The sequence below is a fragment of the Trichoderma atroviride genome, chromosome 2, assembly GCF_020647795.1.
Source record: "Trichoderma atroviride chromosome 2, complete sequence".
NCBI classification, from domain to species: domain Eukaryota; kingdom Fungi; phylum Ascomycota; class Sordariomycetes; order Hypocreales; family Hypocreaceae; genus Trichoderma; species Trichoderma atroviride.
Window position 1 is genome coordinate 6623558 of NC_089401.1, and position 26899 is coordinate 6650456.

The 26899-nt window shown below is 49.2% G+C and overlaps 12 protein-coding genes across 12 annotated transcripts; 5 read left to right on the plus strand and 7 right to left on the minus strand.

Moving 5' to 3' along the window:
* Positions 1–101: 101 nt before the first annotated feature.
* On the plus strand, positions 102–1270 carry TrAtP1_005069 (uncharacterized protein; the record flags this gene model as incomplete). The annotated part of the gene is made up of 3 exons (XM_014084406.2): positions 102–323; positions 395–1097; positions 1155–1270. Exons 1-3 carry the CDS (start codon positions 201–203, stop codon positions 1268–1270), a joined length of 942 nt encoding a protein of 313 aa, XP_013939881.1. The 5' UTR covers positions 102–200.
* Positions 1271–2463: 1193 nt separating this feature from the next.
* On the plus strand, positions 2464–2688 carry TrAtP1_005070 (uncharacterized protein; the record flags this gene model as incomplete). The annotated part of the gene is made up of 2 exons (XM_066112570.1): positions 2464–2569; positions 2621–2688. 2 exons carry the CDS (start codon positions 2464–2466, stop codon positions 2686–2688), a joined length of 174 nt encoding a protein of 57 aa, XP_065968655.1.
* Positions 2689–5108: 2420 nt separating this feature from the next.
* On the minus strand, positions 5109–6743 carry TrAtP1_005071 (uncharacterized protein; the record flags this gene model as incomplete). The annotated part of the gene is made up of 1 exon (XM_014084408.2): positions 5109–6743. One exon carries the CDS (start codon positions 6741–6743, stop codon positions 5109–5111), a length of 1635 nt encoding a protein of 544 aa, XP_013939883.1.
* Positions 6744–7604: 861 nt separating this feature from the next.
* TrAtP1_005072 (uncharacterized protein) lies at positions 7605–9656 on the plus strand. Its single transcript, XM_014084409.2, has one exon. It carries the CDS (start codon positions 7817–7819, stop codon positions 9596–9598), a length of 1782 nt encoding a protein of 593 aa, XP_013939884.1. The 5' UTR covers positions 7605–7816; the 3' UTR covers positions 9599–9656.
* Positions 9657–9667: 11 nt separating this feature from the next.
* Positions 9668–10582, minus strand: TrAtP1_005073 (uncharacterized protein; the record flags this gene model as incomplete). The annotated part of the gene is made up of 1 exon (XM_066112571.1): positions 9668–10582. The coding sequence occupies one exon, from the start codon at positions 10580–10582 to the stop codon at positions 9668–9670; it is 915 nt and encodes a 304-aa protein (XP_065968656.1).
* Positions 10583–11704: 1122 nt separating this feature from the next.
* Positions 11705–13684, minus strand: TrAtP1_005074 (uncharacterized protein). The gene is made up of 2 exons (XM_014083515.2): positions 13209–13684; positions 11705–13145 (listed from the first exon to the last, which is right to left on the minus strand). Exons 1-2 carry the CDS (start codon positions 13278–13280, stop codon positions 11907–11909), a joined length of 1311 nt encoding a protein of 436 aa, XP_013938990.1. The 5' UTR covers positions 13281–13684; the 3' UTR covers positions 11705–11906.
* A 1592-nt stretch (positions 13685–15276) lies between these two features.
* Positions 15277–17060, plus strand: TrAtP1_005075 (uncharacterized protein; the record flags this gene model as incomplete). The annotated part of the gene is made up of 5 exons (XM_014084411.2): positions 15277–15544; positions 15606–16412; positions 16474–16599; positions 16659–16867; positions 16935–17060. 5 exons carry the CDS (start codon positions 15277–15279, stop codon positions 17058–17060), a joined length of 1536 nt encoding a protein of 511 aa, XP_013939886.2.
* Positions 17061–17724: 664 nt separating this feature from the next.
* Positions 17725–19069, minus strand: TrAtP1_005076 (uncharacterized protein; the record flags this gene model as incomplete). Its single annotated transcript, XM_014084412.1, has 2 exons — positions 17725–18469; positions 18597–19069. The coding sequence occupies 2 exons, from the start codon at positions 19067–19069 to the stop codon at positions 17725–17727; spliced, it is 1218 nt and encodes a 405-aa protein (XP_013939887.1).
* A 1123-nt stretch (positions 19070–20192) lies between these two features.
* Positions 20193–20519, minus strand: TrAtP1_005077 (uncharacterized protein; the record flags this gene model as incomplete). Its single annotated transcript, XM_066112572.1, has 1 exon — positions 20193–20519. The coding sequence occupies one exon, from the start codon at positions 20517–20519 to the stop codon at positions 20193–20195; it is 327 nt and encodes a 108-aa protein (XP_065968657.1).
* Positions 20520–22185: 1666 nt separating this feature from the next.
* On the minus strand, positions 22186–22530 carry TrAtP1_005078 (uncharacterized protein; the record flags this gene model as incomplete). Its single annotated transcript, XM_066112573.1, has 1 exon — positions 22186–22530. One exon carries the CDS (start codon positions 22528–22530, stop codon positions 22186–22188), a length of 345 nt encoding a protein of 114 aa, XP_065968658.1.
* Positions 22531–23860: 1330 nt separating this feature from the next.
* Positions 23861–25904, minus strand: TrAtP1_005079 (uncharacterized protein). Its single transcript, XM_014084413.2, has 2 exons — positions 25136–25904; positions 23861–25079 (listed from the first exon to the last, which is right to left on the minus strand). Exons 1-2 carry the CDS (start codon positions 25618–25620, stop codon positions 23930–23932), a joined length of 1635 nt encoding a protein of 544 aa, XP_013939888.2. The 5' UTR covers positions 25621–25904; the 3' UTR covers positions 23861–23929.
* Positions 25905–26136: 232 nt separating this feature from the next.
* TrAtP1_005080 (uncharacterized protein) lies at positions 26137–26839 on the plus strand (the record flags this gene model as incomplete). Its single annotated transcript, XM_014084414.2, has 2 exons — positions 26137–26503; positions 26556–26839. 2 exons carry the CDS (start codon positions 26137–26139, stop codon positions 26837–26839), a joined length of 651 nt encoding a protein of 216 aa, XP_013939889.1.
* Positions 26840–26899: the final 60 nt, after the last annotated feature.

Genomic DNA, 26899 nt, shown 5'->3' on the forward strand with positions numbered 1-26899 from the left:
AACCATCCACTCCACCATGGCAGTGGCGCCAAATGACTTACACCAGCTGCCTATCGAATCATTAGAAAACGTATAATTATAAATGTGAAGACTCTTTGGATGCGTTTTATCCCAAGCGGACTTTAGCTCTCAGGAAATAATATTTGGTTTAAATTATCAGAATTAAACAGTTCAAAACTCTCACAGTTCTTGTGCAAGATATGGCTCTGCCCTTTGACGAATGGCCCTCGATTCGGGTCAAGACTGCCGACACCAGCCTTTTCGCCCGTTACGACGGAACTGGCCCAGCTATTTTGCTTTTACATGGCTGTCCGCAGCATTCTGTACGATAATCATAATCTTTGGCAGCTTCTTCTTCCAATCGTCTGCATATCAGTCCGTTAACATCATGCAGCTCATGTGGCACAAAGTAGGCCCGCTCCTTTCTTCCAAGTATACCGTCATTGCCCCGGACCTACCCGGCATGGGCCAGTCGACCCTGAGTGAATCGGGAAACTATACTTCTGCATCAGCTGCCGCAGCCGTCATAGCACTGCTAGATTTCTTGCATATCCAGAAAGTGGCTGTATTTGGCTATGACAAAGGGGCTTCAGTTGGATCTGTGCTGGCATGGATGTATGCCGATCGCGTGGCGTCTCTAAGTGTTGGAGAATACGCTCTTCCAGCGTTTGGTCATGAGATTTTCCAAAATCCGGATCCATCCAAGAATATATATGGGCATTGGCATCTAGCTCTATTTTCTGTTCCTGAAGCGGCCGAGTTTCTCATCCGCGGGCGTGAGAGAGAATTTCTGAACTGGTATTTCTGGCACAGCTCCTACGCCGCCGGCGCTCTCATATCTCCTGATCATGTCGAGCGCTATGCAGCCGCACTCTCAAAGCCAGGATATCTGCGTTCCATGACAGAGTTTCTGAACGGTAATATTTGGCGCGAGGTTGAATACTTTAAGCCGCTGAGAGACGATCCGATTCGAATCCCCTTGACGGTGCTCTGGGGAGAGGCGAGTATGGTCTCGGAGGAATTTAGCCAGACTTTATGGGGCCCTACAGCAACTTCTGTCAAGACCATGTTTGTACCAAAAGCTGGGCATTGGTTAGGTGTGTATTTTGATGAACACATTCCCCCTTAAAGTTTTGCTGTTGATAATTTATTAGCGGACGAAAACCCAAAGTGGCTGGCGACTTTTATCGATCAAAACGTTGCTGGTTCGGCTGTTGAGCCATCTGTTGCCAACCTGGCGTATCTGGAGAATCTAGTCACCATGATTTAGCCCTACGCCTATGCCTTGGAATACTAGGAAGAAGTCAATTTTATCAAGTCCATATCACTCTACATAACATTTCTGCAGCTTTTCTATACAGTGAACATCTCAGCGCTGCTATCAATAATGCTAGGCTTCGGTAAGAAGTGCAACTGTATATCTAACCTCCCAAGGCCCTCGCAGCACGCTGCCTATAATACTGCCCCGCCCTCCCATTATACATGTACTTAGATATCTCTACATGCCAATTGTCTTATTAGCATATAAATCTTTTGCTCGTGGCCATTTGTTCATATCTAGCCAAAGTTTAAATATAGCCATATAAGCCATCAGCGAAACTGGGTGTGCCGCCCCCTGTGAAGTACATGTAAGCAACCCGCGCATGCTTGGCATTTACAGCAAAATAGCCGTTTATGCTAACATATCTACGTCAACTGCGAAAGCTGAGGCTGTTGTCACTGCTATCAAAAGAGCGACGCCTTTGCCGCCAAGGTAAAGTTCAAGTGAAATTAAGCTTCATCGAGAAAAGCTGGAAGTTATCGTTCCGGCTTAGTTTAAGTCTCAAACTCAGTGCCACAGATTGTGTCATATTTAGTCTCCGAGTTCTAACTCGTACATGAGTTAATGTCCTCCCAGCTATGAAGCCGAAGCGAATTAAGCTACCGCGAGTGATTCTTATAATGGTGCAGCGATCCAACCCCATATCCGCTACCATGATCTAGCTTCACAAAAAATTGCCTAATTTGGAAACTAGCGTTTACCAGCAGATGTCGTGATACCAAGGGTCGAGTATTACAACCAATTAGACGGTCAAAGAAATTTAAGCTAGATAATAAAGGATACAAGTACTTTCTGCTGATTGGTCGGAATCGAATATATGATCAATATACAGAATCTATGTACCAAGAATTGATTATCGCAGCTTCACCGTGTAGAAGAATGGGTCAATAATAAACCCCTGGTCGATAACCGTAGCCACGGAGTCTTTCTATTGACGACATATTTAGCTTTGATGGCCTCATATACATGAGAAAAGAGGACGCCTTTGGCTCTTATTCCATCACGCCATGTGTATCTTTGATGACGCTCTGAGCAACTACTCATCTATCTCAACATCAAGTTTTATATGTTAAATATGCACGTATTCCATATGTTGAAAACGGTGAACCTGGGCACAGGCACATGGATCATCGACCTTCAACATGAATCTGCAGCTTAGATCCGACAATGACAGTGCGGTGCCCTCGCCGCTACCCGAGGCTGCAGGCTATGTGGTTGTTGTTGCGGTTGGTCTCGTATTTGCACTCGGTATGTTACTTTTTACAATTAGAGCTTGATGGACAGAGCTAAGATGAATAGGAATGATTGGAATAACGCGCCTATTAAAGAAAACCCTCAATGAAGATAACTCAAACGTTGAAACGTAAGCGAGACGCTGCCCATCTCAAATCCTTTAGCGATGACTGACTGATAGGGCGTTACAGCTTCATGGTAGCCAACAGATCAGTTGGAACGGGTCTTGTTGCTTCTGCAGTAGTATCTGTATGGTAAACCTTTCTCATCTAAACTTTACCGTGCTGACAAAGCTTCAGTCGTGGTTATGGAGCACAGCCTTACTTAGCTGTGTATTGGTGACATATCTCTATGGAGTATCTGGAGGATTCTGGTATGGGGCAGGCTGTTCCCCGTAAGTAAAACCATATTTGTAAACATTACGATATATGTCACAACCCAACTAACTTGTGTTCAGAATGATAGTTTTCTTCGCCTATCTCGGGGTTGTTTGCAAAAAGCGTATACCACAAGCACATACAGTCCTTGAAATCGTCCGAATTAGATATGGTACGTCCAAGCAGCTAGGTTCAGTACGATTAAGATATTAAAGGTCATAAATAGGTACTATTGCACATCTTACTTTCACTTTTTTGGCAATCGTCAACAATCTTTTCAACACGATTAACATGATCCTGGGCGCTGCGGCTGCGATTACCTTTCTGTAAGATTTGCGCATCGGTTTTTCAGAGAAACGGTTTATATTGACTTTACATAGAACAGGCATTCATATCATGGCTTCCACATTCCTTTTGCCCGTTGGCGTGGTATTGTATACGCTTGTGGGTGGCATAAAAGCAACGTTTGTGCTCTATTTGTCCGAGAGCTTTAACATACAGCTGACGATTGCTACGGTAGTTTCTTGACGGATTATATACACACATTTGTCATCGCTATTCTATGCTGCTACTTGACGACAAAGGCTCTCCTCCACCACGATGTCGGCTCTATTGACGGATTATACGACCTCGTTGTCAAGGCGCAGTCTTCACATGCAGTCGATGGAAACTATCAAGGATCGCTTCTTACAATGAACTCCCAACAAGGAATATTCTTTGCCATTATTTTACTTGTATCCAACTTCGGTGCCGTTATTGTAAGTTTGACAGACAGTCTTTGTGGTATACTCGCGGAAATTAACACGCACAGATGGATACGAGCTACTTCATCAAAGCGTTTGCCGCATCGCCAAAAGCTGTCGTTCCAGGCTATGTAGTAGGTGGATTTGCCTATTTCTCCATTCCATGGAGCCTTGGTACTATAATGGGCCTTGCAGCTTTGGGATTAGAAAGCTCTCCCATATTTCCAACATATCCCCGCGTAAGTCTCTGTTTTCTTTGAAACATTAATCTTTATTGACCTCTGTTCGCCAATCTAGCAAATGAACAGCTTAGAAGTCACAAATGGCTTGGTACTTCCTTATGTAGCTGTGGCAGTTGCAGGAAAAGGCGGTGCTGTGGCGGTTTTGCTTATGACATTCATGGCAATAACTTCAACACTGTCTGCTCAAGTTATCGCCGTGTCGTCCATCTTTACGTTTGACTTTTACAGAACATACATCAATAAGAATGCAGGAAATAAAGACGTCATCAGATGGAGCCACCTGGGTGTCGTTCTCTTTGCCGCCATCTCAGCTGGCCTAACTGCGGCGTTTAACTACGGCGGCATCAATATGGGCTGGACCTTGTATATGATTGGTAAGAAAAATATTCGCTGTATTGCATATTATCTAATAATCTTGATAGGAGTTGTGACATGCCCTGGTATTTTCCCCTTGGTCTTGACTATACTGTGGAACAAACAAAGTGCCTTCGCAGCTGTTGTTTCGGCGGTAACTGGCTTGGCTACTGGTCTGGGCGTTTGGCTGGGCACAGCGCAAGATTTATATGGTCAAGTATCCGTTGATTCCACTGGGCAAACACTTCCCTGCCTTTATGGAACTGTCGCATCTGCTCTGAGTCCTTTGCTTTACACGGTTATCTTGTCACTCATTTGGCCGGACAACTATGATTGGGCGCGCTTCAAGGAAGAAAAGCTACTACTAGACAGCGATGCCCAGCCCGAAGAATCTGATAGAGAACAAGGTAACAAAAGAGGTGCTGTTAGCAGCACTGCCGAGATTGTCTACGACCAAACAGATCTGAGGTGGAAAAGATATGCGCTGTTTTGGTCGCTTTTCTCATTCTTTGGTCTTTGGGTTCTCTGGCCGCTGCCAATGTATGGAGCGAAATACATCTTTAGTAAGATTGTAAGTTACATCTTCACCATTCAAAGACGCAATATCTAATGACATCAATAGTTCTTCAGGTCGTGGATTGTGGTGTCGCTCATATGGCTGTGGACAAGTCTACTCATATTGGGTGTGTATCCGCTATGGGATGGCAGGAAAGCAATTTTCAAAGTATTAAGAGGCTTACGAGACTAACTACAATTTCGATATAAAATGAATACAATTAGCATTTGCCCAGAAAAGAAAACTCTTGAATGGGAAAGCCATCATTTTTGAATGCCACAACTAGTGGACCGCTCTCTCTTGAACCGGCTGACCATCAACGTCGTAAGCGTCAACCTTGTATTTTCTAAATTCTCGGGCAGGTATCCCTTTCTCAAACAGGATATCCAGCTCCTCATAAGATCTTTTGAACGTTTCTGGGTATCGAAAAAACGCCCACGCAGTAACAAGCAGTGATGTTCCACCCCAGAAATAGGCTGTCTTGCCAGCCCATCCCCAAGCAGTAGGGTTGATCATGTAAGGCTCCAAAACAGCGCCAATGATGTCAAAAAGTTGATGAGCAACCTTGGCCAGAGCCACACTCTGTACTCGCAAGCTAACAGCAGACACTTCGCTCGATGTTGCGTACGCCGCGGGACCCACGGAGATGTCGTAACAGAATACCCATAGAATAGTGAGGGCCACTTGACCCCATTTTGTTCCTTCGTTGGCATGGACCGTAGCCAAGATGCCGATGAGAATATTGACCACAGTCATGAAGATCATGCCCCAGAGGTAAAGATTGCGGCGACCCAGATGGGCAATAAGGACTGACCCGATAAAGGTTGCGAGCAGGCCAATGGCAGTAGCGGCCACTGAGACTTTGTAACTATTGTTTGCAGACAATCCTGCTTGTTCCCAGAAATAAGTTCCCGGGTTCATCATAAAAATGCCGTTGAAGACTTGTCCAGCGAATGACAAACAGCAAATTTCTGTTCGGCGGAGATTGCTGCCTCTGAAACACGCAAGATATGAAGATCCGGTTCGTATCTCTTCTTCATAATTCACCGTATGAATGATCATGGCCAAATGTTCTTTGACTTTTGTGTCGTTCTTGGAACTAAGCCGACGAATGCTGTGTTCCGCGTCTTGGAGACGACCCCTGCGAACAAGATACCACGGAGACTCGGGAGCAAAGAGGCATCCTACGAAGAGCGGAACAGGCCAAATCCATTGGATGGCGAAGGGAATTCGGTAAGACCATTGTGAATCCAAGTTGACAAGGCCGTCAAGGACGCCAATAGCGATGAGCTGGCCGATAATCTGCATAATATTGACACCGCTGGTAAGAAACCCGCGCAGTGAGATTGGCAAACACTCTGAGCTATACGCCGGCCCGATAGACGCAAACGTGCCCCAAACCATGCCGCAGAAAATCTCACCAACAAGAAGTGTCGGTAGGTTATGGGCGCTGAATGGAATAGCAACGAAGCCCGCCATAAGAACAAGGCCAACCAGCATAACTCTTTTGTAACCAAACCTCGAGGAAAAGAAGCCATTGAAAGAGGCACCGAGGATAATGCCCACGATACTTGCTTGTGAGAGACCTGTCTGCCATTTGGCGGGGATCTGATAGCCCTTGCTGACTGGCACTCCGTATGCCTTTTGGAAAGCTGGATAGCCGTAGAAATTATTGATCAGTGCGTTGTCGTACCCGTACATGGCGATGGACAGAGAGAAGAATGAAGCCCATGCCACGCCTTTCCACTGTAAACGAACGGCTTCGAGAATGCCTTGGGAGTGCTCTAGATCGGTGGCCTCCTTGGCTCCCTGGACGATGACACCCCATTCTTTTTCCGGGGCAATATCATTCTCAACGGTTTCAACTGCGGCCTTATTGTCTAGGCCATGAGGGCCATCAACGGTAGCCTGAGCCATGATTATAGCTATGTTATTGTACTTTATGATGAGATAGTTTGATGCTTCGCCGTGTAGTGTTACTTTTAACCTTTATTTATATATTGCCAGAGATGGCAATACGTCACACATCTTCAAGATAGATGGTATTGGTTTATATCAAGGGTAAGCATCAAGCTAGATGATCTGTGGTAATCTCGACGAGCTATCCAATGGCGTTATTCCCGTAACACCACCTCCGCCATGTAGTATACTAAGATTTAAGCGATATAGAATGTAACCATAGCATGTCATTCAAATTAGAAGTAGAAAGAAGCTGTGAGGCATCTTTTCAGCTACCATGAGACTAATTGCCCAGCTATCTGCAGCTGTTGAGCACCGATATCTTACAACCTTGGCGTATTTCACATACGCTCAAGATTAGACTGCATACGTTGATAGGAGGCATGTTCATGAGACATGATAAGGGTAGACGGCTCATGATGCCGTTATCTCCCCGAAGGGTTCGTATCTCATGATCATATAGCGAATGCAGCTACCAGCAGTAGCTTACACCCTCTATGAAATAACCCGGCTGATTTTAGCCGAACTTGGAAGATACCCCAATTCCCAATGCATGAAGAATATGCACTTCATATCGTCTATCGTGTAACGTTTTATGAAATGCGAGTCCCGACGGCTGTTCAACCGATCACCCCTCCTAGAGACCATGACTCTATCTTGGGATAATATTTCGACCGCTAGCGCGTATATGAATGCCTCTAGCCCCCCGCAGTGGCGCTGGTCTGGAGAAACAAATGGCACGCCAAAAATAAATAGTAATGGGTATAAACGGCTATAATACGATGTAGATCGTAACCCCGCTTCAATTGACAGGCGAGGGGAGCGCCGAGGATAGCAGTCGAGTCACGATCTTGTAGGTGGGGGACAACATGATTCCGGAAATGTCTCGGTAGTAAAGATAGAAGCCGAAGGGGATTGCTTGTCTCGATATCTCTCATTTAATCGAGCTAATATGAAACAACCAAGTCTACTCTCATTGTTCTGAGTTTGGTGCTGTCATCAAAGCTAACAACCAACATCCGCCCTTCACCATGCCGTTTGATGCTGTTGGTGCTGCTATTACTACTTCAAAAAATGGAGTGGACGCATTATACAACCCCTCATATCCCGACTTTAGTCGATTCAACAGTCGCAGATCGGTTGTATATAGCACCAAAGGCATTGTTGCGGCCTCACAGCCCCTTGCTGCTCAAGCCGGCCTGGACATCTTGAAAGCAGGTGGCAATGCGGTTGATGCGGCAATAGCCACGGCGGCTGCGCTGGGCGTAACAGAGCCAAACTCGACGGGAGTGGGAGGAGACATGTTTATGATATTCTGGGACGAGAAGAAGCAGAAGGCTTTTGCAATGAACGGATCAGGGCGCTCACCAGCTGCGTTGACAATTGAAAAGTGTCGCGAGATAGGCTTGAGCGGGAATTTACTGCCGCCCCAGCATGCAAACTCGGTTACAGTTCCTGGCCAAGTTGCCGGATGGCTTGATGCAATGGACGCCTATGGAAGCGGTAAAGTTACGATGGAACAGATTTTGAAACCGTCCATCGAACTCTGTGAAGATGGCTTCCCGGTGTCCGAAATCACAGCTCGACACTGGATAGAGTGCGAAGGATTGCTTAAAAAGTCCTCGCCAAATGGAGGCGAAGTTCTCTTGGCAGACGGAAAAGCTCCGAGAGCTGGGCAAGTCTTCAAAAATCTCAATCTCGCCAAGGTGCTTCGAGAAATTGCTTCCAAAGGGAAAGCAGGATTTTACGAAGGTTGGGTTGCAGAGTCTATTACGAACACTCTCCAACAACTTCAGGGTGTCATGACAACTCAAGACTTGAAGGACCATACGACGACTTTTGTTGAACCGATATCTCAGGCTTACAACGAGTATAAGCTATGGGAGTGTCCGCCTAATGGTCAGGGTATCATTGCTCTAGAGGCGCTGGGCATTATCAACAGCCTGGAGAAGGAAGGCAAGATTCCTCCTCTCAAGAGTTTACAGCATAACTCTATTGAGTATGTTCATACTATTGTGGAAGCTCTTCGATATGCATTCGCCGATGGAGATGCCTATGTCTCTGATCCAGAGCATTCTGGGCCGACCTGGAAAAGCCTGCTCAGCGAGAAATATCTCGCCGAGCGGGCGTCTAGCTTTAAACTAGATGCTGTTGATACATCTTTGAAGCATGGATTTCCCAAAAGCGCTTCGGATACTGTCTATCTGACTACATCAGACTCGCAAGGCAATGCGTGCAGCTTCATCTGCTCACTTGCCTCCAACTTTGGTGGCGGAATTGTTCCCAAAGGCTGTGGGTTCGCTCTACAGAATCGAGGAACGCAGTTTCATCTGCGCGAGGGTCACGTAAATACCCTCAGACCTCGCAAGCGGCCATATCACACGATTATTCCCGCCATGGTGACAAAGAATGACCGTCTCGATCTCTCATTTGGCGTCATGGGCGGCTTCATGCAGCCACAGGGCCACTTGCAAGTCATGCTCAACTCGTGCGTCTTTGGCTTCAACGCTCAGGATGCTCTGGATGCCCCAAGAGTGTGCATTCGGCCCTCACGCACGCTGCCCGAGTACTCTACGGCAGAAGACTACTCCAAACTGACACAAAAGTCCATGATATGCTTAGAAGAAGGGTTCCCGGAGGAGACGGTGGAGGGCTTGCGCAAGCTGGGACATGAGGTTGAGCTCATAACGGGATGGAATCGTGACCTGTTTGGCCGAGGACAAGTGATTAAAGCAAATTACGACCCAAGTGGCCAGAGAGTCTACAATGGAGGGAGTGATTTACGCAGCGATGGACACGCAGTTGCTTGGTAATATCCTGTATACCCATAGATTTACTTTCTTCTCGCTAGACTTTTCATAGACTGCTCAATATCGTCGTTCCTATGGCCGACTTGATACATCAACCTTGACATCCGACAACTTGGACGAAACAACCCTTCCATCTTTGATCACAGCCAGAATACTCGATTCAGAGCGATCCAACAGCGTAATGTCCTGCAAAGGATTTCCATCCAAGACTATAAAGTCGGCATAAAACCCCTCCTTCACCTGACCCAATTCATCCTCCTTCATGAGCAGCTTCGCCGCGTTTACAGTCGCACTGCGAAGAATCTGACCCGACGTCTGCACCTGGCTTCGCACCGAGAACTCCTTGCTCTGGGCAAAATGCAGCGGTCCCAAGAGATCGGTGCCAAAGCACACCGTCACGCCGGCATCGCCCGCAATCTTGATAGCTTCGAGGCCCCTTTTCAAGACGTCCTCGTTCTTGGCTGCTGATACCGGCGGTAGGAAATTGAGCTGCTTGGACATGACGTGTGTGATTAACGTGGGTGTGAGGAATGTGCCCGTTTCGGCCATGAGCTTGGCCGTCTCTGCGTCGAGGAGGTTGCCGTGCTCGATGCCCCTCACGCCTTGGCGGATTGCCTGTTGAATGGCTTGAGGTGTGTAGCTGTGGCTGGTGACATATGTGCCGTTGTTCTTTGCCGCGGTAACAATGGCTTTGATCTCCTCGTCTGAAAACTGGAGGTTCTCAACTTTATCCGTAGCACTTGCAATGCCTCCGCCGCCCATGATCTTGATAAAGTCGGCTCCTTGGCGCAGCTCATCACGAGCAACTCTGAAGCATTCTGATGTTCCGTCCACGATACGACTGATTCCAGAGACGGCGCCGCAAGAGCAAGGGCTCTGGTCGTGAGAAGACCTCATGTCGCCGTGGCCGCCAGTCTGAGAAAGCGCATATCCAGCTATGAAGAGTCGAGGGCCGAGACAAACGCCTTCTTCAATAGCCTCCTTCATGGCTAGTGAGGCACCACCGCAGTCGCGGACGGACGTGAATCCTCGATCAAGCATCGGTTTCAAGACCCAGGGCTGGCGAATGAGGCTTATCTTCTCGGTCATGTCCCTGTATGAACTTAAACTCGCCTCGCCGGGGACTACGGCGATATGCACGTGGCAGTCAATGAGCCCGGGACATACATGCTTGCCTTTGAGATCAATGGTGATGTCTCCGTCGGCGGGAGTGGGAGTTGCGCTTTCGGTAGTGTCAATGGAGACAATCTTTCCTCCGGATGTTTTGATTGTGACGTTTTCTACCACTTGCTCCTTGACGGGGTCGATGAGCTTGGCATTGATGAAAGTATATGTAGGATGGGCATCTAGCTTCCAGGGCTTGATGATCTTTGACATGTCTATGTTGGCCATGGCTGGTTCCAGGAGGGTATAAGACAAGTTGAATTGTGAAGTAGTCCTAAAGCGTTGAGGCCGGGCGTAGACTGTCGAGATATCCAAACAAGTAGGGGAAACATACGCCACTTTCACGCTTTTTATACTTCTCCTTCTCTATGCATGCTATACTTACTGTATTTGGAGGGAGACTAATCCCTTGACGTAGAGCTTGATAAAGATGCCTCGGCTCCAAACTCTCCGCTGCTGAGACCCCGCGTTCTTTCGTACTGCCACTTACACCACTCCAGATTAAGGTTTAGATGGAAATACACACCACTTCTTGACAATTCTTAGTCCCTAGGAGGTAGCTGAGAAACTGCTTTCAATTTTCAAAAACGTCTACAATGCAATCTATGATATGTTGTGTGCTCAGAACTTAAATGTCTTTTCTTTGCTCGGTTAATAAATCCAAAGAGCCAGTCAAGTCGGCAAGTCTAGTAACAAAAAGTCCGATTGAGCAAACGGAAGCGGAAGCGGAAAAGACTTTACTTCCCTTTTCCGCCTGCGGAAACCGACTTACAAGATCAATACTATTGATTTGGTGGCTCAGCTTACTTCACGTCTTACTCAAGACTCAGTACTATCGACTGGAGGGCAGGGCCGCTTTTTATATCGAATGGTTGTCAAAATTTTAACCGTGAAACTCTGTTCATCATGCGCATTAGCAAGAGAAATACCATTCATTACCAAATAAGGTCTTCAAACTTTGGTGTCAACGGGACGACTAGTGTGTCCGCTTTATGCAGACATGCACGTATTGGATATGGGCTAGTTTAACTCTTGATTATATATACATTCGTATTCTTGTTTCTTTTTGGGTATTTCCTTTCCATCGCTCATCTGCAAATTTCAACTACATGAATCGTGTACTCTCATTCTACCGTTACCTTGCGTATCACCACTTGTTGTGTATTACTTCTCCATTGACCACATTGACCAAAGCTCTTATAGGCTCCAGCTTTTCGCCTTTTCCGAATTGCATCACCTTCTGCATCACCTGTCCATAATTATCACCGGGGGATATCTTTCCAACAATCAACTCTTGCCGTGTCTCAGCACCGTGTGACGTCCGAACAGTCCGGCCAACAACTGCATTCATGCCCTGCAAGGCAAGTGTTATTGCCTCTCTTGCAACGGCCGGGATGCCAGCAGCGTCAAGTGTGAATATCTGCGTCGACGAGTAATTCTTTTGAATAAAATTAACAATGTTTGGGTTATATGCGCTGCCTCCACAGAGAAACAGTTCGTCGATATTCTGTGACGGCGCGAAGCATTTGTAATGATCTACAATGGACTGAGCCGTGATTCTCGTGATTGTGGCAATAACGTCTTCTGGTGAAAGCCCCTTATCCTCTGCTTTGGATATAAGTTCATAAGCTAATGAAGCTCTGAAATCATCGCGGCCAGCACTCTTGGGAATAGATTGATGAAAGTAAGGATGAGAAGAGATGAAGTCGTCCACAATCTCTTCATCTACCTCTCCTCGCTTGCCTATTTCGCCATCCACATCGTATCGTTGCGCACCATTCGTATAGTGGCGAATAGCAGCGTCGATGTAGATATTTCCAGGACCCGTATCGGAGTAAAAGAAGTTATCATTAAGCCCGCCGTCCATGTCTGGGGGTATAAAGCATACGCTGCCGATGTCGCTGATATTTTGACAGGCTCTTAGTTTGGTGGGATGATGCAGAAGCAAGGCATCAAAGTCGGCCAAGGGAACCCCTTGTTGGCCCACAGCGACCTCGCCGACCCGAAAATCGGTCACTGTTGTGATTCCGGTACGTGTAGCAATAACGGCCCCTTCGTTTATGCGAAAAGACGTCCTCGTTTGGTGTGCTGCGGGATAAGGAATGCGCCATGTTGCTTGCGCATGAGAGCTGATAATGTCTATTGTAGATTTATCAATGCCATTGGCAGCAATGAACTCCAACGCGGCCTCGGCAAATGCCTCCCCAAGGATATCATTGAGATGAGCAACTTGTTCTGACGAGTTAAATTCATCAAGAACCATGTCCATCAGCCGCTTCTGCATTTCAGGGTCCAGTAGTGTCTCTCCATATTTCAGCAGCTCCAAGCGGACAGGCTGTGCCGGGTTTTGTTGTCTGAATCGGCATAAAGCGAAATCTATGCTCTCCTAAACCGCCTGGTGAGCATCCAGAATCAACTGACGCATCCCACGAATAATATGGGGCCATACCATGGATATTCCACTGCTCAAGCCCAAAACAACAAAGTCCAGCACGGGATCAGCGTCTATGATAGAGCCCATCTCGAACTTGTATCGCCTGGAAGACCATTATACGTTGTCAGATCACTCCTCTGAAAATTCTGTGCCATCAGAACTAGTAAGGATGAGGCTAAATGGATATCTTGTCGTACAATTGGTAATGCCCCCTGCGACGGACGGACGGGCGCTTTGCTTGGGCGGAATAGCCTTTCAGCCGAGATCAGTCAGCAATGTCTAGATCTCGCTAACAATTATCGAGGATCAATAGCTTCAGGAACCGGCCGCTGAGTGGCAATTATTAGCGCTGTCTGCATGTGATTACAGCCATTGGATGCTTTGCCCAAGTTGGAACTGCAATAAGCCCAATCAGTACGATAGCGGAACTCATCTACGACGCTACCACGTTGACTTTAAATTTGCTACAACGGGGACAATAGCGATTAGAGAAGAATAGATTGATAAAAAATCTTTTATAAACATACTTGGCGAAACGTTGATTGCTTACGGGGGGTAAAGGAATATCCATCCAATTGGCCGAGATCGGCAGCTGGAGCCGCTGTGGTTGTGGCTCAGCCATACACCGCACGCATATTTCTAATTCTTTGGACTGGATCTTTAATTATGTGGTTCAGAGGCGTAAAGTTGGCAACTTTACCGTTAGAAGCGCCACTAAACTGAAGGCTGTCTCCAACCGCCCGTCTCTTAGTTCAGCTTCCGGCGATGATATTCGGGCCGGCTACCGTAGAACAAAGATTAGTTGGTACACTTGGTTTAAAGATAGGCGTGAGTATCTAGAAAAAAGAAAAATATTTAGAGATTAAGTATTGAGAAGTGAGATACATGTGCGCTGATGGGCTTGGATTGAAGATGGAAGAATGTATGTACCGATAGTCGCTATAACACAACGCGCACGACGATATGTCTAGAAGAGAGGATCAAAGGGGATGAACAGACCATGTCTACGTGTGTCTTTACAAATTCATATCTCTTCTTGGTGTCTCCTTGGAGAATTGTAATTCTTGGCGGCATCTCCCGCTCTATAGCAGCTGAACAGCTCCACAACATGTTATCAATTTAACCTATACTTACAAGCGTGTCATGGTTGAGGTTTTTTTACTTGAAATGGCATTTCTTGTAGAAGAAAAGAGACAAATAAAAGATTTGTAATATCGTTCCTTGTGCAACAGTCTTCGGCAGAAGAAGCATGTCGTCCGTTTACGATCACCTAGCATGAGTCAATACGGGAACACAAGCAGTTGGATATGGATACACGTATATGTGTGTAGGCACCAAATTATAGCTCCCGCGCGTTTCCACAGCTAGTCTATGGCGATCTATATGGATAGCTTCAATTCCGAGTCAGCTTGATGCTATCCGTACATGATGTCACACAAAGGGTGGCTATGATCACGAGTCAGTTTATCAGACAATCAATGTCTTAGGCTGTGAGATGCGACAATGAGCACTGATTGGCGGAGTCGCGGTCTCTGTATCTCGGGCAGCACCTGACGCGCAAAAAGGGAGAAAGGGATGATTAACGTGAGGATAACTTATGAAAAATGCGTGCCATTAATGCTATGAAGGTCAATATGCAATCCATAATGCACGTAGACGCCATCAGCTGTCGCTGCCTGCACCTCACCGAGAATCGCAGCCTCACCAGTGGCTGGTAGCGGCCCCTGCCTTAGCCGCTGCAAGGGACCTCTTTCCCCTGTGCCGGGTGCCTTGTGACCACTGAGACTCTCCCTATTAGCGGACCAGGGGCCCCGTTTAGGCCTAGCTGCAGCGTGCCAGGCGCTGACCGCCCGCATCACTCAGTTGAACTGACGCTATCGGAGCTCTGAGCTGAGCTGCTGCTGCGGTATTACGGCATGCACTATCTCTATCTCGCGCTGGCTTATCTCATTTGACTCTACCTCTGTTCTTCCATCATCACCATCACCATCGCCATCTTTCATCCCGCCTCATCTCTCTCTTCTTCCCAATCGCCCTCACTATCTCCTCCTCTTTCCCGCACATATCGATACTCACCACCACGATGGCTGTCCTAAGCCGACTGGCCCTCACGGCCTCGTTTGCCCTCAGCGCCTCGGCTGCTGGGCTCGGCGGATCCTGGCAGCAGAGCCCGTTGACGTCTCCCTCTTCGCTCTCCTCGTCGCAGGGCTCGAAGCCGCTCATTAGCACCGAGGCCCTGCAAGAGGCCATCCGTATCGATGCTCTCGTGGAGCGAGCCCAGAAGTTCTACAAGTTTGCCCAGACCTCGGAGGAGGATTACGGCCACCCGACTCGAGTCATTGGCAGCACTGGTGAGTCGTCTGCCATTGTCAGCCATTGTGACATCAGCTAATAGCAATTATTCAACTCCAGGCCACGAGAGGACGCTCAACTACATTGTCAACACTCTGCTCGACCAAGGCGACTACTACACCATCTCTACCCAGGAATTCCCGGTGACGCTGAGCAATGTCTTCGAGTCCCAGCTCGTTCTCGGCAGCAGCGTATCGAAGAGTGCTGTTCCTATGGGCCTGACGCCGGCAACTAGGGACAGAGAGCCTGTCCATGGCCAGCTGGTGCTCGTCAACAACGACGGCTGCCACGACTCCGATTACCCCAAGAACGTCAAGGGCAACATTGCCTTTATCCGCCGAGGAGCCTGTGCCTTTGGGGACAAGTCCATCGGCGCTGGAAAGGCCGGCGCCAAGGCTGCTGTCATCTACAATACCGACCCCGAGGAGCTCCACGGCACGCTGGGCGAACCAACCAAATATCACGTTGCGACATTCGGCATCGACGGCACGGAGGGTAACGCCGTTGCTGAGAAGCTTGCCAAGGGCGAGTCCGTCAGTGCAATTGCCTACATTGACGCCGAGGTCAAGCAGATTCAGACGGTCAATGTCCTGGCACAGACGGACGAGGGAGACCCAGACAACTGCGTCATGCTCGGTGGCCACAGTGATGGTGTTGCCGAGGGCCCTGGCATCAACGACGATGGCTCCGGCAGCATGTCCGTTCTCGAGGTTGCTGTCCAGCTGGCCAAGTTCAAGGTGAACAACTGCGTTCGCTTTGCCTGGTGGGCCGCCGAGGAGGAGGGTCTGCTGGGATCCGACTTTTACGCAGCCAGCCTGTCTGAGGAGGAGAACCAGAAGATTCGCCTCTTTATGGACTACGATATGAGTAAGTGTATCTTGCAATAGCCATTAAGGTGTCCAGCTGCTGACTAGCTTTCCCCAAATAGTGGCCAGCCCCAACTTTGCCTACCAGATTTACAATGCCACCAATGCGTACAACCCTGCCGGCTCTGAGGAACTGCGAGACCTCTACGTCGACTGGTACAAGTCCCAGGGCCTCAACTACACCTTTAGTATGTGTCTATCCGCGTCTGCCGCGCCGCCTTTTCGCTGGAGACTAACCCCGTTCTAGTTCCCTTTGACGGCCGTAGCGACTACGATGGCTTCATTCGCGCCGGCATTCCTGCTGGTGGAATTGCCACTGGTGCGGAAGCCGTCAAGACCAAGGAGGAGGAAGAGATGTTTGGTGGTCATGCCGGACAGTGGCTCGACCCATGCTACCACCAGATCTGCGACGACCTGGGCAACCTGAACCACACTGCGTGGGAGGTGAACACCAAGGTAAGCTCTTTCTATGGGATGCCATCTACTTGTGGTATTATAGACATTTGCTAACTGTTATACGCAGCTTATTGCCCACTCCGTTGCCACCTACGCTCTGTCTTTCGACGGATTCCCCAAGCGCGAGCAAGAGACCAAGATTAGCTCGTACAGCGAGACGATCAAGCAGCACGGTCCCAAGTTGATCATGTAAAGGGATTTTTTTTTAAATGTGATTTTGAATGTGATTACAGATGTGCAAAGTATATTGGATGGAGATTAGAACATGGCATGGGAGATTTTGGATATTGTAACTTTTTAATTTGGCTACAGAGTACACGTAGACTATTCGTAACAGCGGGCATACCTGAGAACTAATTCAAGCTATTGATAACTCATTTACGCACAAGTGAGCTCCTTGGGTAGCAAACAAATTCCACGCCACCCGAATACACAACTGAACAATGATATATCGCAGAGGAATGAGGAAGCAAAAGTGTTTATAGAATAGATAGGTAGATGCAGATATGTGTATAACGTAAAAAGTATGAAAAGGACAATTTCCAAGATTTCCCTCAGTATGCGTTTTCCCCCATGGCGCCGTTCGCTTTATTTCCAAATGATGTGGCTACAGTTAAAAAACATAAAATATAAAAAAATGAAAGAAGACGAGATGAACAATTGACGATCTCTGGGAGAGAGGGGTGAGTCGGCACGTCTTCAGACAGTCGCAATAGGTAAATGGTGGAAAGGGGGATATTTTCGGTGTCCCCCGTGTTTGTCGGTCATGTATGTACCGTCAAAAAAGGCAGCTCTCGTTACATCTTCTCTCGGGCTACTGCGCGCTCGTCAACGCCAAAGCAGCTCATCCAAGACCGTCATTTGACCGTCTTGCGTCGGATGCGGTGCTTGAGCGGGTTCTTGAATTTAATCATCTTCTTCAGCCGCATGGGCTCCTCGGCGGGAGTGGTGCTCGCAGGCGCAATGGCTGACGCATCTAGCGGCACTGTAGTGGTATTGGGCGTCGTGTTCATGCCGGCGCTGCTGCCGGGCGGCAGTGCAACCACCGGCTTCTGAAGAATGACACGCAGCATCTTGCTGGTGCCCTGCTGGCCCGGGTCGAGCTGCATGAGCTCCACGAGGTCGTCGCTTACTCGCTGGGCGAAATCAAAGGTGTAGAACTCGTTGTCGCGGAGTTCGAGGGTGAGGACTGGGAGAGGAATCATGGAGAGGACGGGGATGTCGGCGAGATTGTAGCCGGAGAAGATGGACCAGAGCCGGGGATGGGGAGCCGCAGCAGCAGCGGCGGCAGTAGTAATAGCATCGCCGTCGGATGTGGGCTGCTGGCCGGACTGCCCCGAAGTGGACGCGGACGTGGACGTGGACGCTGAGGCTTCCGAGATGGACGAGGCTGAGGATGTGCGGTCGGCGGGTAGCCGCGGCGCATTCTGGGCTACGGGCGCATAGTTGGGGATGGGGATGGGGCGCCGGGCCATGGATCGCGCGCCAAAGGAATCTCGCAGCCGGCGCATGCGAAGCGAGAGGTCGCTGTTGGAGGAGAGCAGCCTCGTCATTCGGCGCTCCAAGCCGAGCCTGCTGTTCTGCGCATCTTGTTCGCCAGGACTGGATTTTTTTTCTTCGGGTTAGTCTGGATGAAGCCAAAAATAGCAGCAAGACAAATATCGGACACTTGTGGTCTCTATAATATTACGCGCTGAGGGGGGGCTCAAAGGGGAAGGCGTCTGCTTACCACTTTAGGATGGTCATCATCATGTTCATGGACAGGTTATGCCACCGTATCCTGGCGGACAAGCTCGACAGTTTCTGGGAATGCTGGGCGCATGAGGCGATTCGCGCGGACAGGTTTCCGCAAAGCTCAATGGGCACGATGGCCTCTTGCAGGTCGGAGATGGCGAGGACGGCGTCGGTCAGGGTGGCGATGAGGTCGTCGATGCTGATCCAGGTGGCGCGGTCGGGATAGGGCAGCTGGCCGGCCTCGAGCAGGGAGAAGTTTTTGTAGAGAATGTGCACCGAGGAGCGGCACTGCTTGACTTCCTGGAGCGCCTTGTTGAGGATGGCCGTGTCGCGGCCGGGGCTGGTGTTCATCTCGTAGAGCGAGTCGATGGTTTTGCCGCCAATGGCCAGCAGGCCGATGATGGCGGTGGTGACGCAGAGCTGCTCGAGGATGGGCACCGGGGCCGCAGGCGGAGGAGTGGTGGCCATGATGGATGCGTCTCTCGTCTCCTTTCTCTGTCTCGACGTATACTGCAGGTATAGATGCAGGTAGGTATAGGGATATGGCGTGGGTGTATGCGGGCGCAGAGTGTCTGCACTGCCGAGGCGCTGCCCCCTTCGCTAATCTGCCACAAACGCGGAAGTCAATCGATATCGCCAAGCCACGATTGCTTGGCCCTGCTTGGCGCTGAGTGGAGGGCGACTGCGATTAAGTGATGCTGTGACGTGATTGTGCGTTTGCGACGAGGCTGCGGCTGCGCGGATGTGGATGCGGCGGTTGCGGTTGCGGTTGCGGTTGTGGTTGTGGTTGTGGTTGTGCGGTCCTCAACACGGTGGCATTTTCAGGCCATCATCACGGCCTCTGGTTGGTGTCCTTGGAGCTCTCGGTTGCCGTAATCCGTTGCTCTGCCTTGACTTGTCTTGCCCTTATGGTCTGTCGCGTCTCTGAATATCTTCTTGTTTCTCTCTATTGTCCTCTCTTCTTTTTTGAGTCTCGCTCGGGGCAGATGTTCGGTCGATGGCGAGGAAGCAAAGACGGCTGCTGTCGCTCGTACCGCGGAGGCAAAGTGTTGGAGGTGGCCAAAAAGGGCAGCAGCAGCGACCGGAACGCAGAAATAGAGAGCGCTAGCACGTCAGAAGAAGAAGCTGCTGGTTGACAGTTCCTTGGCAGCAACCAACGCAGCAACGGAGAGATTGAGACAGAGAGGGATCGAGGCTGAGAGGAGAGAGGAGAACGACTTGGGACCGAGCCTGTGAGACAAGTCGGACCCCCGGATAAAAAGGACCAGTCAGTGCGATGCCACAAGACACGACGAGCCAACTGCGACTGCTGGCCACTGCCGCTGCGCGCGCACGGCAAAAGGGCCATTTGATCGTCCTGCTCGACTCGCTTTTTTTTTGTGGTTCCCCGCCTTGCAAAGCCTCCCTGGCGACGTTTGGTTGACCACGGAAAATCGGCATCTCAGCATCTGGCATCTGCGCCAGCGTCGGTCGCCTTGCGGGCCCTTCCGGCCGTATCATCCGAGTAGGCCCAGGCGGCGGGCCAATGGCAGGCGCGCGCAGTGGCCTTTGGAGCCTTTTGGGTCGTTTGGGGGGGGGGCTGCTTGGGTGCTTAGGGGGGGCACGAAAGCTTCGATGCTCCCACGCTGGCCGCTAGAGCACGGGGGGGCTGCTGGGCGCATGTGAGTTCCTTCAGCGGGTTGAGGCCTGAAGCGCGGTGCTGTGCTGTGACGGTTCTCTGCTGGGCCGCTGGGCCGCCGGGCCACACCACGAGGCGCTGCTCGGCCAGACGTTGCCGGTGGAAGCGGGCTTTGCTGGCACTAGGCGGTTGGGGGGCGTACAGTGCGGGGGGGCGACGAGGGCGCAAACTGTTGCCGTTGCCGCTGCCGTGGGCCAGTTGCGATTGATCTGCGGCCATCTGGTCTTGATTATGTCGCATAGCGAGCGGTATCAGCACTATAACTGTTCTTGACTGCGTGCTGCTGCATGCCATGACCGTATTCATATAGTGAATTATTTTGTCTAATCTATTCTAGATGCCGCCATTCCCTGCTGTGGCAGATTCATCTGCGACATACGTCTGATCAAATGTCAAGTATGCAAACCCGCACTGTGGCGTCTCAAACAGTTGAAACGCTGCTGAGGCATCTCCGCCAGACTCGGGTCAGATCACCTGCGCCAGGCTGGCTCGAGGGGCAGCTGCCGGCTGGTAGGTGCCGAGCAGCTCCGCAGGGGACGCTAGGCGGCTGCAGCAGTTGTGCTGTGGAGGAGTTTGTGTCAAGTATCAGCACGTACCAGATACGGCACCGCGAGCAGCGCGATGGTGATGGTGATGATGGTGTTGCTACAGTACTCGAGTGCTGGCATTTGTTGTGCCAAATGCAAAAACACTCATGATGTATGCTGTTGCGTTCTGTACCTACTACTCCACGATGCCCATCGCAGCAGCAGACAGGGAGCGCAAAAAGGAGACATGGGAGACCACGTGTGTCTGATTCTGACAGGTCTGATACCAGGTACAGTACCCTCCCCTACGTCGTCAAGATGGGACAGCGACAGAAAAAGTTGTTGGGTGGAGGCGCGGCTTTGAGCCTGAAGGCGCTGCAATACGAAGGATACGAGGCAATTGCATCTCCTATCAGACTCGACACCCACCTGGCCAGCAAGCCCTGCTCCTGCATGGCAATCAATCACGCCGTCTCCGATCTGGGGCATCAACTCAGGGCACCGTCACTCTCGTGTCTATCCAGCATCTATCGCCATGTGCGATGTTCGGGCAGATGCCGGGACTGGATGATACCTATTTGTACCTATTGTAGGTACTGTGCTGCACTGTCCCCAGTGCCGCATGTATCGGTGACTGGATGACGTCTGGGTAAGGATTCCAAATCAATGAGTGTACATGTGGCAGTACAAATTCATGGAGTTGTAAAAGATGACTTTAAAAGGAACAAGAGAGTGGGAAACAGTCATGGCATTGTATAGTCTCCATATTCTATTATAAAATAAAATGCAGCCTGCGTAAAAGATTGGACGGACTGAATGAATGCTGCCCTCAACGTATTTGATACCCCTAATTGGATGTACCTGCAATAGCACTGCACTCCCTGCTTCGCACCAGCGCTGTACGGCCATTGTTCCATCACGCAGCCTCGACATCAAAAACTCGATATCAATCCCATCACCGCCCCAATCCAAACCATCCTCCCGTCCCTGCACAACGCCCACAACGCGAGCACACCACGCGTCCTCTCCCAGCAGCCACTCGTACCTTGTTGCTGCTATCCATTTCTTTTAAATCGTTGTAACGACCGTTGAGCAAACTCCAGTTGGCCCAGAGGTCGGTACGATACCCGATATCATATCCCGCCCATAGATAGCCTAAACGAATGCCGCCGCTTTTGGGTCGCTTCTCAGTTGTCATGCTGTTGATTGGCTCGTTTCCATCGGGAATTCTTGGGAGCGCTACCCTATCCTTGGGTGGGTTCTCAATACTTGGACTCTCTTCGTTTGGGGATTCTAAAGACGCCGTTCCTCTATTCACGTCTCCGACACTCGATGCTTGATTGGCAGAGAGGCCACCATCGTTTGGGCTTTTTTGAGCTTCAGAGACTGATTGTGACTGCGCCATCATCTTTGCTTGGTGTCGAAACGTTTCGATGAGATGGTTTCAGCTGTGGAAAGAATTTTTTTAAAACCCTCTTCATCATACGTCGTACAGATGGCTTTAATCTGATCCTTTTTCGCTCCTCTGTTGTTGTCGTTATACTAACAGGTTGCAGGGCCAGCAAGCTATCGTAGCTGCCGTACTCTTTTGTTTCCTCCACGATCGTTTCTTGAACCTGAGAATCGTCGATTTGGGCGAGGGCGTATTTTGAGGTCACCACAAACCCTCGCTGACCTTGTGTTGATACGCGGTGAGACACGAAACACTTTTGCGATGCAATCATTTCTCAAAGACTTTGATGCTATTACTATGCATCTTGTCGGATCAACAAGACTTTATCAATTATTTATACCGTGTATATGAAGTCCCAACCATGAGTACTCCTTCGATGTGCTGGGCCACATATACAGCACCATTGTTCAACAAGACTACTGCTGCTGAACAGTCAAATCGACTCAGCTGGACAGTGTGAACAATGTCAACGTTATACTTTTGAACTGCGATTCTACGCCCTTGCGTACAGATGAACCTTCTCATTCATCATACTTCGTAGCGCCTCATCAGCTGCTGCAAAGACACAATCATGGCTCCCAGCCATACCAGTCCATTCCACGCATTGGACTTGTCGTTTCGACGTCCAAAGATGGATTGCATGTGATTTGTTACCTGTAAGTGGCTTGTCCCTGCAGCTGCCAAGACGACGAACCGATCCTAGCCCATGCCAAGTCTTGGTTACCCGGATAGACCAATGACGCTCTCCAGCCCCAGAGAGCCAAGTCTTCGGCATTCCGCGGCTGAGACCCGCAAGAATGTCACAGTGGAGAAGCTGCTCGTGCCAACAACTGAACATTACATAAAGATGTCCGGCGTTGGATCATGCCCAAATTGTTCAAAGAGGACGGTAGTGCCGTGATTGCCTGGCCGTGTTCATAGGCAGCCAACTTGGGGGCTCGGCCCTGCTCAGTCGTCATTCCCTCGCAGCTTCGTGTCTCCAAAGTGCTTGTCGTAGTTTGTATCAGCACGTACACATTATGAACACGAAACGGCTCTTTCAGTTCTCAGTTGCAATGCCCTAGTTACAGTAGCATAACAATCATCACCCTAACCAACCAATGATGCTGCTACGTCTATACGGTCGTTGTAGTAAGATACTTTCACATATCCGATAAATGGCGACGTCGATATCTCAGAGGCTTTAAGGGGTAGCATAAGAGATGTCTATATCATGCAGTCGGCTTATTATTTTGGTAGTTGGCTTTACTCGCCGACCAGTATGCCCATTGCTACCGGCGATCAAAGAAACTGTTAGACGATAAATACAAGTATCTTTCCCCCGAAAGCATATTCTTCTAATTGATTAGTCGTAGCTCGAGTCGGACAACAAAAGAAGTGTTCAATCGCTCCACTCATTTCAAGCTTTTGCCCATTCAACGGCAGCTTGGTAGTCTTCATTTGCCATATCAGGACAGTCTACAAGGTGATTCCTTTCCACCACTTCTTTGCCACATACACGTGGCACGTTGATGAGACTTTGAGGCCTGCAATCTTATAAGATAAATGTTCAGTTAGGTTAGCCAGAGAGATTGTTAGGGGCGAGACTAGGGGTTCTAGGTGTATGATATAAGAAGGCGGATGTGTTAAATTTCTATATCTAGATGCTTTTCAATACTCGTACTCGTTGGCTAGTGCACAAATGTAAATCCACGATACGCTCCGACTGCCTCCTCGACCTTTTCCACATACTTGTCGAACCCTCCCATGAACCAAAGCACATGCCTTCCACTCTTGGGCTTTCTCGGGGTATTATAATCGCTAAAGAAATAAGATCCCCCTCCATAGTACACGGTCTGCTGTATGACCGCGTTGCACAGTTTCACCCAATCGTCTTCGGCTTGCTGAGTAGCATCTATAAGAACTGTATTGTTCTTGTTTGCTGCAGCTGCTTCCTCCTTCTTCATCTGCTCCGCCTTTGAGATGAGCTTTACAATCATTTCGCCGTGGAATTGAGAGTGCTGCGGGATGTTGGCGAGCGATGACTGGGGTCCGATGACGAAGAAGAGGTTGGGGAACCCGGCCTTGACAAGTCCGAGGTATGAAGTTGATCCTTCGGCCCAATGCTCGCTCAATTTTGTTCCATCAGGCCCAGTGATGTCGATATCTGCCCAGGTGCCGTCAGACTCATAGCCGGTTGCGTAAATGATGACGTCCAGCTCATATTCCTTCTCTGTGGTTTGGATGCCCTTTTCGGTGATTGCAACCCACGGAGTCTTTTTGTAGTTGACAATGTCCACATTGTCCTGGTTGAAAGCTTCATAATAGCCGGAACTGCACACAGGGCGCTTGTCGTACAAGGTTTCTGGCGGTGGCAGGAGCTTGTCACGCTTCACGGGATCTTTAACAATCTGGGTAATCTTCTTCCGGAAATATTTGACAAGTTCCCGATTTGCCGCCTCGTTGGTCATAATGTCCGAAAAAGTGTCAAAGGTGAAAGCCAAGCCCCAGACGTGATTCCAGGCCGCCTCAAAGACCCTTTCGCGCTCCTCTTCGCTGACGCTGAAGGTTGTGTAATCAGCCGGGACGGGGGCGAAGCCCGATCCGACACCACAACCCCGGACGTTTTTGAAGAACTCATCATAGTTTTTGTTGACGTTATCTCTGTATTCAGCTGATACGGGACTATTGTTGTTCGGGATGACATATTGCGCCGAGCGTTGGAAGGAAACCAACTGCTTTACTTCCTTTGCTAGACCGACTAGGAGCGCTGCACCAGAAGAGCCGGTGCCAATGAGTCCGACTCGCTTGCCTTTGAGGTCGCGGTGCTCATTCCAGCGTCTATCAACACTCAAGTTAGAAGGGCGTTTGTTATTTCATGGTGGTTTGGGACTTACCCTGTGTGATATTGCTCGCCCGCAAACTTTTCTTTGCCGGGGATAGAGGGGAAAGCAATCTTGTTAAAACGTCCAGTAGCGAGGACCAAGTACGTAGTCTTGTAAGTTTCCCCAGAAGAAAACTGAATCGTCCATTTGGAATCTGAGTTGTCAAAAGCAGCGGATTTCAGCTCAGAGGAGAATTGCATATGCGGCCTCAAGTTGTGGCGCTCCACAACATGGTTCATGTAAGCCTGGGTCTCTTTCTGGGGCAGAACATGAGTTGGCCAGGGATATGTCAACAAGTCTTCTTTATCCCAGCTGAATCTGTAGACTTCGCTGGGAGTGTCGCTGGTGGCGTTTGGCCATTGGTTCCAGTACCAAACTCCTCCAACGTCGGCGGCTTTCTCAAATAGCTTGACTGAAAGCCCAAGCTGGCGGAGCTGATAGAGTTGGCTGATGCCAGAAAACCCGGCACCAATGACGATTGCATCAAATGACTGCATCTTGTATAATAAAAAAGCTGCTCAATTGATGTTTGTTGCTTGAAATGGAGGACTGATGATAGATGGGTATGTTGTACGGGAACTGGAACTGGTTTATATACTCATGGAGAGGCGAGATTATTAATTGATTTGCCTGAAACAAGCAATGGTCGCGACATTTTAGGATAAAAAGTTGACGGCATGGAGAGGATCCACAGGATTGAGTGAAATTGGTAAGCCAAGAGTCGACTGCACAAAGTGGAATCAGAAGAAGAGGAGGAGTATCCAGGGGGAAACGGTCATCAGATGTAGTGCTTATGGTTACATTGGCGTTTTATGTCAAATATGATGCGCAGTGATATAGTTTCCGTACCATGCCTTTATAGTTTAGCTTTTAGGAAAATATATTTTTTATAATATCTTATTTATAACCTAGTGACAACATCCACTGGCATCACTCCCAGTTTCTCTCTCGTACGATTCGCTTTGACTACAATCACATCTCATATTAAATTTACCAACAAACACTCTTTCGCAATGAAGCTCTACATTGGCAATGACACTTGTGCGCGAGCCGCTCAGCTGGTTGTTAATGAGCTTGGCGTCAAACATGAACTTGTTTATGTCGACGTCTCTACCAAGGCTACGTCAAATGGAGAGGATTTTGCAACTGTAAATCCCCTCCTTTACGTCCCTGTTATTAAACTTGACAACTCTGGTCGCGATGTCATCTCCGAGACAATCATCATCTCTTCCTACTTGGCCGACCAGCACCCAGAATCCGGCTTGCTTCCACCACCCGGTACCTTGGAACGCGTCAAGGCAGACCAGTTTCTAGTCCAGATTACAACTGAGATTGCGCAGAAGCATGTCCCGCTTATTCTCAAGATGATGACTGAACAAGGTGCTTATACCAACCTTAAACACTTGTTGTTCGCAAGCTAACAACTGAGCAGGCACTCAGATCTATGTCAACAGGCTTCTGAGAGCATACCAGCTCTTGGATGATCGCCTTGCAGACAAGCGCTCTTACCTCTTTGGTGAAACCTTTACTGTAGCCGACGCATATGTCTGGGGCACTTTTTGGAACAACCGCTCTGGTGTGAATGTTGATCACTTGAAGAACTTGGCAGCGTGGAAGGCTCGCGTTGATGCCCGGCCTGCTGCCATCAAAACGCTAAAGGAAGAGGCTGAGATTGCGGCAATTCACAAGGCTCAAATTGAAGCTCAAAGCAGTTGAAGGGAGGACTAGGAAGCTGGAATATCACATTGCGAGTTCAACGAACAATAAAGGCAAATC

What these genes read in the sequence shown, in the direction of transcription:
- TrAtP1_005074 (XM_014083515.2), bottom strand. Translation starts at nt 13,280, where the DNA reads ATGGGCTCTATCATAGACGCTGATCCCGTGCTGGACTTTGTTGTTTTG. An exon ending in TGAGCAGTGGAATATCCATG is followed by an intron (nt 13,146 to 13,208) that starts GTATGGCCCCAT and finishes CAGGCGGTTTAG; the next exon opens with GAGAGCATAGATTTCGCTTT.
- TrAtP1_005079 (XM_014084413.2), bottom strand. Translation starts at nt 25,620, where the DNA reads ATGCAGTCATTTGATGCAATCGTCATTGGTGCCGGGTTTTCTGGCATC. An exon ending in GGCGAGCAATATCACACAGG is followed by an intron (nt 25,080 to 25,135) that starts GTAAGTCCCAAA and finishes GAGTGTTGATAG; the next exon opens with ACGCTGGAATGAGCACCGCG.
- TrAtP1_005072 (XM_014084409.2), top strand. Translation starts at nt 7,817, where the DNA reads ATGCCGTTTGATGCTGTTGGTGCTGCTATTACTACTTCAAAAAATGGA.